The following is a 12,999-nucleotide window of genomic DNA, read 5'->3' as shown; positions in this document are numbered from 1 at the left end:
ACCAGAGTGCCAAATGATTCCATTTTGCCTCTAAGGCCACCAGGGACATAGAGCAAAGGTCTATTATTTTTTCAAATGAATAAATGGAATTAATCACAGTGATTGCTTCTGGCAGATCGGATGCCCGCTTTTTCTTCCAGTTTTTAGTAATTGTAAGGCGAGCAGCCACTAGGATACTGTGACTACCGTACGGTATATATCAGGGAAGTCCTCTATCTCTAGATTAAGTATTGCCAAATCAGGTTTGGAGTTGGTGAGGACTCCCATGACTGTGGAGATGAGTCAGAACACACTCCACCAGAAGCTTTGCAGGTTCTTAAAAGACCATAGAGTGTGCAGGAGATTACCATTTTGGCCACATCCTCGTCAACAGAGAGGAGACCCGTTAGGAGTAAAGTGGGCTATGCGGAGTGGGGTAAGGTACCATCTGGTTAGTATTTTCTGGGTAAGTTCCCAGTGTTTAACCCAATGGCAAATACTCAGTGAATAGCGAATGGCTTGAAATCCATTGATGGTCTGTATATGTGTTTTGGAGGTCATTTTCCCATCCCTTAATTGGGGGAGTTTTGGAGTACATCATCTTATTTTGCAACGGGTTATAAAAGAAGGAAATACCTTTCAGGAGGTGCGGGGAACTGTGATAAAATTGCTAAATTTTGGAGCAGATTTTGATATCAGGGGGAGGCATTTTCAGAAGGAGATGTCGTACACTGAAAAGCTGGAAAACAGCCTTAGGGGGCAGTTTATATGTTTCCTGTAGGTCCTTCATGCTTTGGAGTTTGCCATTAGCAAATAAATCTGTAATGAAGCATAACCCATACTGAGACCATGATATCAAAGACAAATGTGGGAGAAATACTTTAGCGGCATCTATGGATAATGTGATAGTGGTAAATCTGGATGTAGGTAGTGTGGTGCCACTGATGAGGCTCCTCCAAGCTCATAGTGATGCTTCAATAGTTTTAGGGAGAGAATCTAGGGGAATAGGAGACCAGGTATCCACTAATAACAGTGATCCCAAATTAGAGACTGCTGACATAGAGGTCTCTATACTCACCCAGGGATTATCTACCGTGGGTGCAGGAAAGGTAATTTTTAATAACATTCAATTACAATATGACTCGAGTCGCAATTGTATATGCTATAATATTTGCTATTTTTTTTCCACAAAAGTGGAGTTACCCTTAAACCACTTGCCGACCGCCGCACGACTATTTACTGCGGCGGTCAGCCCCTCACAGGCAAAGCGACGTAGTACTACGTCGCTTGCCTGTGAGGCTCTAGGGAGCGAGCGCGCGCCGCCGGAGGCGCGCTCCCGCTCGCTCACGGACCCCCTCCGCGCGAGTGACCAGCGGACCCGATGTCCGCCGGTCACTCGCGATCGTCGGTTACACCGGGAGAAAGGCAGGCGGCTAGTGTAAACACAGCCGCCTGTCATTCTCCCCTGTGTAACAGCACAGATCATACGGTCCTGCTATGTAGGACCGTTGATCTCTGCTGTTACACACACAGCCACATCCAATCACAGTTAGAATCACGCCCCTAGGGACACACTTAACCCCTCCCTCTCAAATAAAGGTAACCCCTTCCCTGCCAGTGTCATTTTTACAGTAACAGTGCATATGTATAGCACTGATTACTGTAGTAATGTCACTGGTAACCCCAAAAGTGTCAAAAATGTCAGTCAAGGGTCTGATCTGTCCGCCGCAATGTCGCAGTCCCGCAAAAAAAAAAATCCTAGATCGCCGCCATTACTCGTTAAAAAAAAAAAACAATAAAAATGACAAAAATCTTTCTCTTAGTTAGTAAACGCAATAACTTTTGTGCAAACCAATCAAAATTGTGATTTTTTTTTTACCAAACATATTTAGCAGAAAACAAATTGGCCTAAAATGTTAAAAAATTTTGATTTTTAAATTTTTTTTTTGGGGAATTTCATATAAAAAAAATGTGAAAAATATTGTTATTTTTGCAAAATTGACGCTCTTTTTTTGTTTATAGCGCATGATCAAAAAATCGCACAGGTGATCAAATACCACCAAAAGAAAGCTCTGTTTGTGGGAAAAAAAGGACGTCAAATTTGTTTGGGTACAGCGTCGCACGACCGCACAATTGTCCGTTAAAGTCACGCAGTGCCGAATCGCAAAATACCCCCTGGTCAGGAAGGGGGTAAAATCTTCCGGGGCTTAAGTAGTTAAATCAACCCCATAAAGAATAAAGTAAAGCAGTTCTCAATACGATCTACAACATACTGTATACAGTACAGTACTTTTGTCTTTTCTATTCTTAAATTTCTTACACAAATATAAAAGAGAGACGCATAGGGTGAAAAACACTGTATTCCTCTGGGGGTCATCAGCTTTAGAGGTGCTATGTCCTGGAACCCCACAGTCCTTTTGAGTAAGCTTCTATAGCTGGCAAAAGGAAGAACAAAGTTGTCTAAATTAAAGTTTATTCCAGTCAATATTACAAATTAGATACAGTATTTCCCATATGCACAACGCATCACAAGCTTTTGTTCCATCATTATCTGCTCAGGGTGTCTCTATGCATTAAATCTGAGGCTTGTTTCCTTAGAAGAGACCAGGATTCTGCAATCTGCTTTTTCCTCTCTGGTAGAGTCTGTAGCCTAATAAAAAGAAAATAAGAGATGCTATACATTAAAATCATAATAATAATACAGTTTCCCTTTACATTTCAGTTTTCTGGCATATGAGGCCTTGCAAGTGAAATATGCTATCAGGATGGAACCTGGTCTCACATATCAGTGTGGTCATTGTATAACCTCTTCTATTGCTTCCTGTATGATCCAGAAATTCAGCTTAGGTGCTAAACATCCAGCTGTATGCCATTTCAGCTAAACATGATTTGGATTCAGTCACCTAAAGCTTGTTACAAGCAAATAGATCTAAGGACAGCCATAAATGGAGACATTTTCTTTCCTGCAACCAAGAAAATCGTTCAGTTTCCCCGTCAACACAGTCAGTGTGGATGTGGAAATCCCTCACGCGGAGCAATTTTGTTCCCCAGGTGAGGAGGGGGAAGCCGTCCCCGCCAGGAGAACAGTGATTATTGCTAGGGGCTATAACAGCCACTAGCAATATTTTCATGTAAAACCCGACAGGCTGGTTGTACCCAAGTTGATTGGTTGATACATCTAACCTGCCCATACATGGTTCGAATCTTGCTCCGTTCCTGCTGAACCAGCTGAGATTTGAGCCGTCTATGGCTGCCTTAAATGTCTAAGGCCCCTGAATGGCATACAGTTGAACACTACTAAAAATAAATTTCCCTGTTTTGGGAGAAGTGGAACAGCCTTCTGTAATGGTGTCGAGCGTTAGGACACCATTTTGTCCTCCCGGCATCTATTTTGTAGAGTTCGTTTAAGATCTGTCATTTACTTCCCCCCCTCTCTCTCTACCGGGAGCTAAAGTAGCCCCCACCTTTACAGATTCAGGCAGGAATTGTGTCTCCAAAGACACAGCATGGGGGCATAAACAAGCAGATCTTATCTCCTAACACATCCTGCACAGGCCAGGTTGTAAAACCTTATCTGAGAACAGATGTCCACTACCGGCTGTGTGGAATCCCCCAGCAAAATGGTCATTAGGAAAATGACTACAGTTACCCCCAAAATCCATAACTGTTTACCTGAACATAACATATTAACAAAAAGTAAATATTTGAATGCCGCATAACATACTGGACGTAACAAGACCACACATGGTCACCCTGTAATACAGGAAATTGGAACAAGCGATAAGATATCCCCTCTGTGATAAAATATATTCATGTTTGATATTGTTTGAAAGCAAATGACATGCTTAGTTATAAAGTATCAGTTTCAAGAATGTAACCCTTACATACGTCAGGATATTAAGAGTGGTAGTCCACAACAGTACATTTGAACTGGTCGTAAACCCCTGGACAGCCCTTTTGCCACTCTGTTGTAATTGGTCAGGGGTGTCCGTCACTGCCCCTTTGATCTCAGAGAAAAAAGACAGGAGCTGAGGGAGCTAGCAGTCTCATTCTACCATCCAAGCAATAACATCGCTTAAGAGAAGGACCGATCGCATGTTCAGCTTCTGAACTCTGAAACACCCAGGACTTTTGGATGCAAGTATTTTCATTTCTAATTCTTATCTATTCTTCTAAATTGCTGTATTGTGTCTCTATTTCTTTGTAACCCATTTGTCTGTAAATATTTTTATTTGCACCAATCTTCACCTTTCTTATAATTAAACCCTATTTTGAAATTTGTCTCTAAGCTCTTAAAACGCAAACTAACCCAAGAACCTGCCTCCTGAAAGAGCGCTACTGTATAGAATAACCATCTGAATATTCCTGTCTGAGGTGACAGTGTGTGTTACAGATGATTATTCTAAAGTCATAATTGATATTTATAAAATTATGAGCGTCCTCTGGGCTCATTATAACGTAGAGGTGGTGGCAGAGAAAGGGTTAATTGTTTAATTAGCCCGGTGACAATCGCTCTCAGTCTGCTGGCATCTAGATTGTGGTCCCGCAAGCTGGATAATCTGTGTGCCAGGTGCAGATGAGAGTGGCATTGTTACGCAAGTGACGGCAGGGTGTGAGATTGCTTGGTCTTTGGTCATGAGTTGGATAAGAAGGCCAGGGGTCTGATACCCGCCACCGTCACAACTTCTATCCTTGGTTATGTCTTTTCAACTTTTTGGGACAATGATGAGGACATCATCCCTGCTCGTTGTGGCAGCCAACCTAACATTGACATTGACCAAAGTAATATTTTCATGGAAGTAGAGAGTGGATGAGGATTAAACCTTTATTCATTCCACCCAATACCAAAAACATAAAATTTGGATCAAGTTGCGTTTTAAGTATTTTTTTGGGTTTCCTATTTTTGGCTTCTTTACCATCGCTCTCCCCTTCTGTACAGAGATAAGAGTGTTGATGTAAACTGTCAGTCACATACATATGTATGTAGAGAGAAATAGTTTTAAATGGCAGCATCAGTGTCTCTAAGATAGACTTGGACTAGTAGAAGAAGCTTACTTGCTTGTTATGCAAGTTGGAAAGAAGTGATGAGAGCTGGAAATAGTTCACAATACATTTGCAGCATAATACATACTGTATGTCTCTAGTTCAGTGTTTCTCAACCAGGGTGCCATTTGGGTTCCTCTGGAGTTCCGCAAGCATTAGAACCAGTTTGCCCTGGTTCAGAGGACTCTGTAATGGGAAAGTTGATGGGAGATTCTGATGTGATGGGGAGACTGTGTCATTGGGGGTACTCTGATGTGGTCTCTGATTTTTAGGGGAGGTTTTGATGTGATTGGGGGGGGGCTTTGACCCTGTGGTGATAGGGGGCCTCTGATACATAGGGAGGGGCTTTGATGTGATGGGGCCTCTGATGTTAAAGGTGGTCTCTGATATGAAGTCAATTTTATCAAGGGGGTTGTGTGCATCTCAGGTTTTCTATCAGGGTGCCTAAGGATTCTGCATACTTGTAATGGGTGCCATGACTTAAAAAAAAAAAAAAAAGGTTGAGAAATGCTGCTCTAGTTTAGAATATCTTTTATGAATAGTAAAGAAATGTTATCAGTATTGGGTTCTTTTACAGGAATGTCATTCTGCTTTATTGTTAACATGAACTTTCATCTTTTTATTTTATATCCTCACCTTGACTGTAACAGTAGTTTGCACTTTTGCTCCCATGGTAAATTTTGGGACAAAACCCCAACAGGTTTTTGTGTTTTTATTAACGTGCTCAAACTGAAGACAAAGACTGAGCAACCATCATTTTCTGCAGACAAAGCCTCTCCAGGTGTCACTTTCTCATTACCTGTAAAATAAAGAAAACATCACATCTAACAGCATGAAACACCCTCTGGAATATGGAAGCATCTCCATCCAGCTGTTTGTTTCTGTTAGTTAAGGATAAAATATAGTGTACGGTCAGTGAACACCTTATATATGATATAGTGTACGGTCAGTGAACACCTTATGATGTTATTCATGTATTGTTTATTTAAAAATGATTTATGATGTGACTTTCAGGTTTTAACTTACTAGCTCTTGCAAGGAGTTTGTTGTTTTAATCATAGACTTGCATTGAGAGAAACAGAATAAGAGTGCCACCATTGTGCAGCAGGAAGCTCTGTAGTGAAAAAATATGGGTGCAATTGATCTGCCTGTACTCCATTTACAAGAGCACTATAGGCAGGAACTATTTTTTACTTTAACTCCGACATTCCGAAACCTTCACTTTTATGGGGAGCAAAATAAGTAGTGATTGAATGAACTTCTAGTGCTTGCATACGGTTATTATCACCCCACATAGATCAGCATCTGCTTCCTACACTGAGATGATGGCGAATGCTGGCCATACACTGGCCAAAAGATCGTTCGAAAATCTGTCATTTGGTCTGATCGTTAGTTTTTCGTCCAGTTAATGGGCACAAATAGAAAATCGTTTTTAACGTTTCAGAGCCGAAAAATTGAAGGAACGGTTTTGAAAATCCGCCGACCGAGCGATAAATGAACAATAAATTGAAAGGTTAATGTGTTTCTCGGCCGACCTGTTTGCATTAGGCATATGCGACAAACTGAACAAAAGACGGATTCATTTATGTCCATTGAACGATTTATCTTTCGAAATTCAGTCATTACATGATGGCACAATCGTCTGCTCTCAAGGCCGATTTTCCGAAAATGAGTTTGCCCGATATTTCGCCTAGTGTATGGCCAGCTTTAGTTATGACGGTCATGTCAGTCCTGGTGCCAGTGAAGTCTCTTAACACATGTGAACGTTTTAGATCATATCTCTGCTGCTGCCTCTCACCTACTAACTTGTTACAAAATTACAATATTATAGTGATAATTAGGTGTGAGGAGGTTTCTCCAGTCCGTGGCAGACAAATTACATCAATCTTCTGAAAAGCTTCTCTCAGGCACAGTCACAGCAATTATTAAACCGATTTTTAATGATAAAGGGCACAGCTTAAAATGAAAAATAATGTATATATATATATACAGTGCATTGCGAAAGTATTCGGCCCCCTTGAACTTTTCAACCTTTTGCCACATTTCAGGCTTCATACATAAAGATATTAAACTGTAATTTTTTGTGAAGAATCAACAACAAGTGGGACATGAAGTGGAACGAAATTTATTTGATATTTCAAACTTTTTTAACAAATAAAAAACTGAAAAATTGGGCGTGCAAAATTATTCAGTCCCTTAACCTTCAGTGCAGCAAACTCTCTCCAGAAGTTCAGTGAGGATCTCTGAATGATCCAATGTTGACCTAAATGACTAATGATGATAAATAGAATCCACCTGTGTGTAATAAAGTCTCCGTATAAATGCACCTGCACTGTGATAGTCTCAGAGGTCCGTTTAAAGCGCAGAGAGCATCATGAAGAACAAGGAACACACCAGGCAGGTCCGAGATACTGTTGTGGAGAAGTTTAAAGCCGGATTTGGATACAAACAGATTTTCCAAGCTTTAAACATCTCAAGGAGCACTGTGCAAGCAATAATATTGAAATGGAAGGAGTATCAGACCACTGCAAATCTACGAAGATCTGGCCGTCCCTCTAAACCTTCACCTCATACAAGGAGAAGACTAATCAGAGATGCAGCCAAGAGGCCCATGATCACTCTGGATGAACTGCAGAGATCTACAGCTGAGGTGGGAGACTCTGTTTATAGGACAGCAATCAGTCGTATATTGCACAAATCTGGCCTTTATGGAAGAGTGGCAAGAAGAAAGCCATTTCTTAAAGATATCCATAAAAAGTGTCGTTTAAAGTTTGCCACAAGCCACCTGGGAGACACACCAAATGTGGAAGAAGGTGCTCTGGTCAGATGAAACCAAAATCGAACTTTTTAGCAACAATGCAAAACGTTATGTTTGGCGTAAAAGCAACACAGCTCATCACCCTGAACACACCATCCCCACTGTCAAACATGGTGGTAGCAGCATCATGGTTTGGGCCTGCTTTTCTTCAGCAGGGACAGGGAAGATGGTTAAAATTGATGGGAAGATGGATGGAGCCAAATACAGGACCATTCTGGAAGAAAACCTGATGGAGTCTGCAAAAGACCTGAGACTGGGACAGAGATTTGTCTTCCAACAAGACAATGATCCAAAACATAAAGCACAATCTACAATGGAATGGTTCACAAATAAACATATCCAGGTGTTAGAATGGCCAAGTCAAAGTCCAGACCTGAATCCAATCGAGAATCTGTGGAAAGAACTGAAAACTGCTGTTCACAAACGCTCTCCATCCAACCTCACTGAGCTCTAGCTGTTTTGCAAGGAGGAATGGGCAAAAATTTCAGTCTCTCGATGTGCAAAACTGATAGAGACATACCCCAAGCGACTTGCAGCTGTAATCACAGCAAAAGGTGGCGCTACAAAGTATTAACTTAAGGGGGCTGAATAATTTTGCAGGCCCAATTTTTCAGTTTTTTATTTGTTATAAAAGTTTGAAATATCCAATAAATTTTGTTCCACTTCATGATTGTGTCCCACTTGTTGATTCTTCACAAAAAAATTTACAGTTTTATATCTTTATGTTTGAAGCCTGAAATGTGGCAAAAGTTCAAAAAGTTCAAGGGGGCCGAATATGTACTCTTGACAGGATGGGGAGTCCCCATTGTGAGAATACAATAGTGCAGCAGGGGAAATCCCTGCATCTACATTGCTTGCATGGATGCGGGGATCTGTGGGGTTTTTTTGTTCAACGCGCTTGTTGAACAAAAAATGTCTCAACATGTACAGTATACCCAGCTTTACCCTCAGCTGAGGTTGGGATGGGGTATTTTTCCTCTTTCTGGTGTACTCTGCGTACATTCTACTCTTCTTACATTCTACTGATTTGACAGGATGGTTGAGCCACCATCCTTTTTATCTTAGTAAAGGTCATTATTCCTTGCATTATCCCATCCTGATGGGAAATAACCTTTATGATCTCCTTATATGGCCCTGTCTTATACTAACTTGCTGCCTTGTCCTATGCTGTGGCCGGAGACTGCACTCCCATTAGATTTACTGGCTGTATCTGTTCTGTTTTCTTATAGAAACCTAATAAACTACTACTATTCTGTGAAATGCTGTGTTTTCAATTTGAAGGCAGCTGCATCAGGTTTAGCCAGAGGGCTGATTGAAAAAAAAATTAAGAGATCCCTCCAGCCACCCACACAAACATGGTGGGTGGAGGAATCCCTCCCAGGGCTGTTGATAGGGGGGGGGGGGCACTGGTCCTCTTTTAGGGGGCCAGAGCACACAGGGGGGTGCACAAACAGGGAAGGGAATTAGTGACAGACAATTGTGTCTCTCTTCCTCCAGCAGATACAAGCTTGTCTCTCCCCCCTCTCCCTACTGGCAGCTTTCAGCTGCTAGATGAAGAGAGACACAATTGTCATCTGTCACCCTCTTAGTGCTGTCTTGAATGTTAGCTCTGCTAGGTGAGTTTGTTATCTCTGTAACTTTGTTTCTCTCCCTGCAGTTCCTCCTTTACTCCTTGTTCCAGCCTGTATATTTTTTTCATCTCTGTTCACCTTTGCTCTGTCTTCCTGACACAGTCACAGCTGATCAGCTGCATTTGAAGCAAAAAGAAAATGACCGCACTCCGATGTAAATCAAAAATTGGAGTAAAATTTATTCCACATCAAAACAAATGGGCAAACTGGAACAACACACTGTGGATGCAGGACACAAAGGCAGACGCGTTTCACGACTTAGAGATGTCGCTTACTCATTGCCAACCAATGGCAATGAGTAAGCGACATCTCTAAGTCGTGAAACGCGTCTGCCTTTGTGTCCTGCATCCACAGTGTGTTGTTCCAGTTTGCCCATTTGTTTTGATGTGGAATAAATTTTACTCCAATTTTTGATTTACATCGGAGTGCGGTCATTTTCTTTTTGCTTCAAGTGATTCTGGATTAACGGATCCGACCAGCACCTGACACCTAGCTCACCTGAGCGGTCTTTTTCTCCCTTGGATTTCAGCTGATCAGCTGCATTCCCATGGGGTGAAGAATTTACTGTTACAGCGGTTCCAAAGCTGCCTGTTATCTTGTCCCAGTGCAGTTTAGTGTGCTTTATGTAGCTGGACCTCCCACTCCTCTAACCCCAGACTGCTTATTGACCTATGCAACTTTGCTTCTTCTCCCCTTAACTGTCAGTTCCCTCTGCAAATCCATGTATCAACTCCTTCTTTTAACCCTTTACTAACTAATCTCACGGTAATAAACTCCATTTTTTATCTAGTATCTACAGGTAAGCCTGGAATAGGGCTTACCTGTAGGTACTGTGAATATCCCTTAAAATGTAAAAGTCGGTGATAGCACTGGCGCATGTGCACTGCACTTTCAATGGATGACATACAATCCATTGAGAGAGCTGTGCTGTGACCATGACTCCTGCATGCATGCATGTGAGTTACATCGTCAGAGTTTGGCCAAATGACTGGAGCCCAATAACCCAGAGAGAAGACCAGATGAAGATGGAATCCCTCTTTGTAGTGACAGCACACCGCTGGAGAGATCTGTTTTTTAAGGAAGTCTATCATAATAATATTTCACCAAAGCCTGCCACCCCTCCATCCCAACAGTGTTATAAAAACAAAAATTTTAAAAATATAATTAAGGGTTTATTCCCACAGGTACTCTGGCTGTGTGAAGGAAGGGTTTGCGCTGGAGCCACCTGTCATTCTATGGGGATGCAGCTCCTGAATGAACACAGTTGCAGGCCCTAATTTGGCAGGTGTGTAGGTGCAAGTAAGTGGCCCCTAAATGCACACTGTCTGTGTTCGGGCTGTACACCTGCATCCCCATGCCTGTCAAATTAGGACCTGCAGCATAAATGAGCCACTGATTCATACTGTACAGATCACAGCACCCATGTGCATGAGCCCCAAGACCTCATTCACACATAGAGATTTATTTATCAACTCAGTTCCATCTTTTATATTTAGCAGGAATTCTGTGAGTTATGTTGTATTTGTGTCTGCTAAAAATGATTTTATTGTATTTTTATCGAAATCTAGCTTTACAATTGTCTTGGGGGAACCGGTCAGGTAGTCTGTACTGGGCCCTGCGATTTCTAGCAGCAGGCCTGATCCCCTTGCTGGGACATTCTCCTCTGAGAATTCACTAATCAGCAGCTGTAGCTGCTGGTCGACAAAAGATTTTTAACATTCCTGTTCGACAGAAGACGGTCTAAGGGCCCTTTCACACGGGCGCTCCGTATGTCCGCAAATCATCCTATTTTTTTGCGGATGATTTGCGGACATAATGTAAGTCTATGGCATTGCGGATGTCAGCGGAATACCATCCGCTGACATCCGATTTTCTTCCTTTCAGTTCTGTTCCGTTTTTTGGAACGGAACAGAACCCTATTTTTGTTCCGTTCAAAAAACGGAAAGGAAGGAAAATCGGATGTCAGCGGTGTCATCCGCTGACATCTGCAATGCCCATAGACTTACATTATGTCCGCATATCATCCGCAAACGGATGGGATGATATGCGGGCATACGGAGCGGATGACACTAATGTCATCCGCTCCGTGAAAAAAAAAAAAAGAAAAAGTCCTGCAGCGGAGCTTTCACACGGAGCGGCTGTGTGAAAGAGCCCTTATGATCATTTTCTGTTAAACAGAAACGGCTACATGTGGATCAAAATTTGGACAGCCGAATTTTGATCCATCTATGGCCAGCGTTAGCAACGAATAGTTCAAGGTTTGATATCCCAAAGCACATGTAAACCCTGTAAACTAAATGATACTACATTCACTTATTACTGTGCATCACACAAATACTGTTTTCACTTTTTATATCCTTTGTTGCATCTGAAAGGTGCTAATATTCTGCAGCCTCTTTACAGTCAATTCCTGTCTTGTATTTCTCAAGGCAGGTTTCCTAATGGTGACAACTGTGGACCATACCTGCATAACGTGTGCTGAAAAAGCTACTTGTAGGCCTGTGCAATAAGGTGACAACACAGGGGCACAGATGGGAGATAGAGACAAAGCGCTATCACCCTATAACAAGACGTGTCTTTATGGCAGGATCCCTAGGTAAAATTATAGTGAAATCTGCAGATTTACAAATACATTTTTTAAACTACATTAACCTGCTAAAGATTATATGCGATTTTAAATTTACATACACTTTAAAACAGCACAAAATGATTCAACATCAATATATATAATAAATGCATGTGAATGAACTATATTTTTTACCTTTAATGAAAATGCTGAGATTATCTGTATCAAGAGCATAAACTGGCTGCCAAGGGCTTGCCAGCATATGAGTTGATGGCAGGCCAAATTGGCAAACTGATTCACATCTGACAACATCGAAAAGCTCCACTGTACTGTTCCAATAATGTAAGAGCACCTATAATACAGTAATGTTATTACGTGTCAGCAAGTACAGTCAAAGATTATTTATTCAATACAACTCACATTATATATAGACATTTAGATTTCAAATACACATAAACTAGGTAGAATTCTACTTAGAATTTTGCTTGCAGATTTATTAATCCTAGGAAAATGTTAATCTAGTATAAAAAATAACTACATTATTGCTTAAAAAACAAATTAGATATTCACAGCTAGCAATGAAATGTTTGCTTAAATGTTCAGTGTATCTAAATTTAATTTTTTTTCCATTTTGAATTGAGAATGTAAGTTTTCTTTGTCATCTCTGTCCCATTGGGGAGGTCTTCATTTTTGTCCTGAACGCACAAGAGGAAATAAGAAAAAATGTCTCCAAAGTGAAGGTAATCAGCTTTTTAAAGTGGTTCTAAAGGCAGTAGGTTTTTGTTAACTTAATGAATTCAATGCATTAATGGAAAAAAACTTTCTGCATGCAGCCCCCCCCCCCCCCCATACTTACCGAAGCCTAATCTTGAAACAGTGATATGCACAAGGGCAGAGGCTCTCTCTGCTCTCTGCCTCCTCATTGGCTTAGAGGCAGCAGCTGCTGTTGCAGCCAGAGACGA

At 41.3% G+C, this 12,999-nt stretch overlaps 1 protein-coding gene across 1 annotated transcript in view; it reads right to left on the bottom strand.

Annotated features, from left to right (window-relative positions):
* Positions 1–2,463: 2,463 nt before the first annotated feature.
* The window catches only part of WDR93 (WD repeat domain 93), a 94,510-nt gene continuing 83,974 nt past the window's right edge, over positions 2,464–12,999 (bottom strand). Inside the window, exons 13-15 of the mRNA XM_082254671.1 lie at positions 12,233–12,389; positions 5,659–5,821; positions 2,464–2,629 (exon numbers count right to left, since the gene is read on the bottom strand). Coding sequence (XP_082110797.1) covers positions 2,527–2,629; positions 5,659–5,821; positions 12,233–12,389 — 423 coding nt within the window. The 3' untranslated portion in view covers positions 2,464–2,526. The remainder of the gene's footprint in view (positions 2,630–5,658; positions 5,822–12,232; positions 12,390–12,999) is intronic.

This window comes from Pelophylax lessonae (assembly GCF_965119305.1).
Source record: "Pelophylax lessonae genome assembly, chromosome: 4".
In the NCBI taxonomy this organism is placed as follows: Eukaryota; Metazoa; Chordata; class Amphibia; order Anura; family Ranidae; genus Pelophylax; species Pelophylax lessonae.
This window is presented reverse-complemented; position numbering and strand designations above follow the sequence as displayed.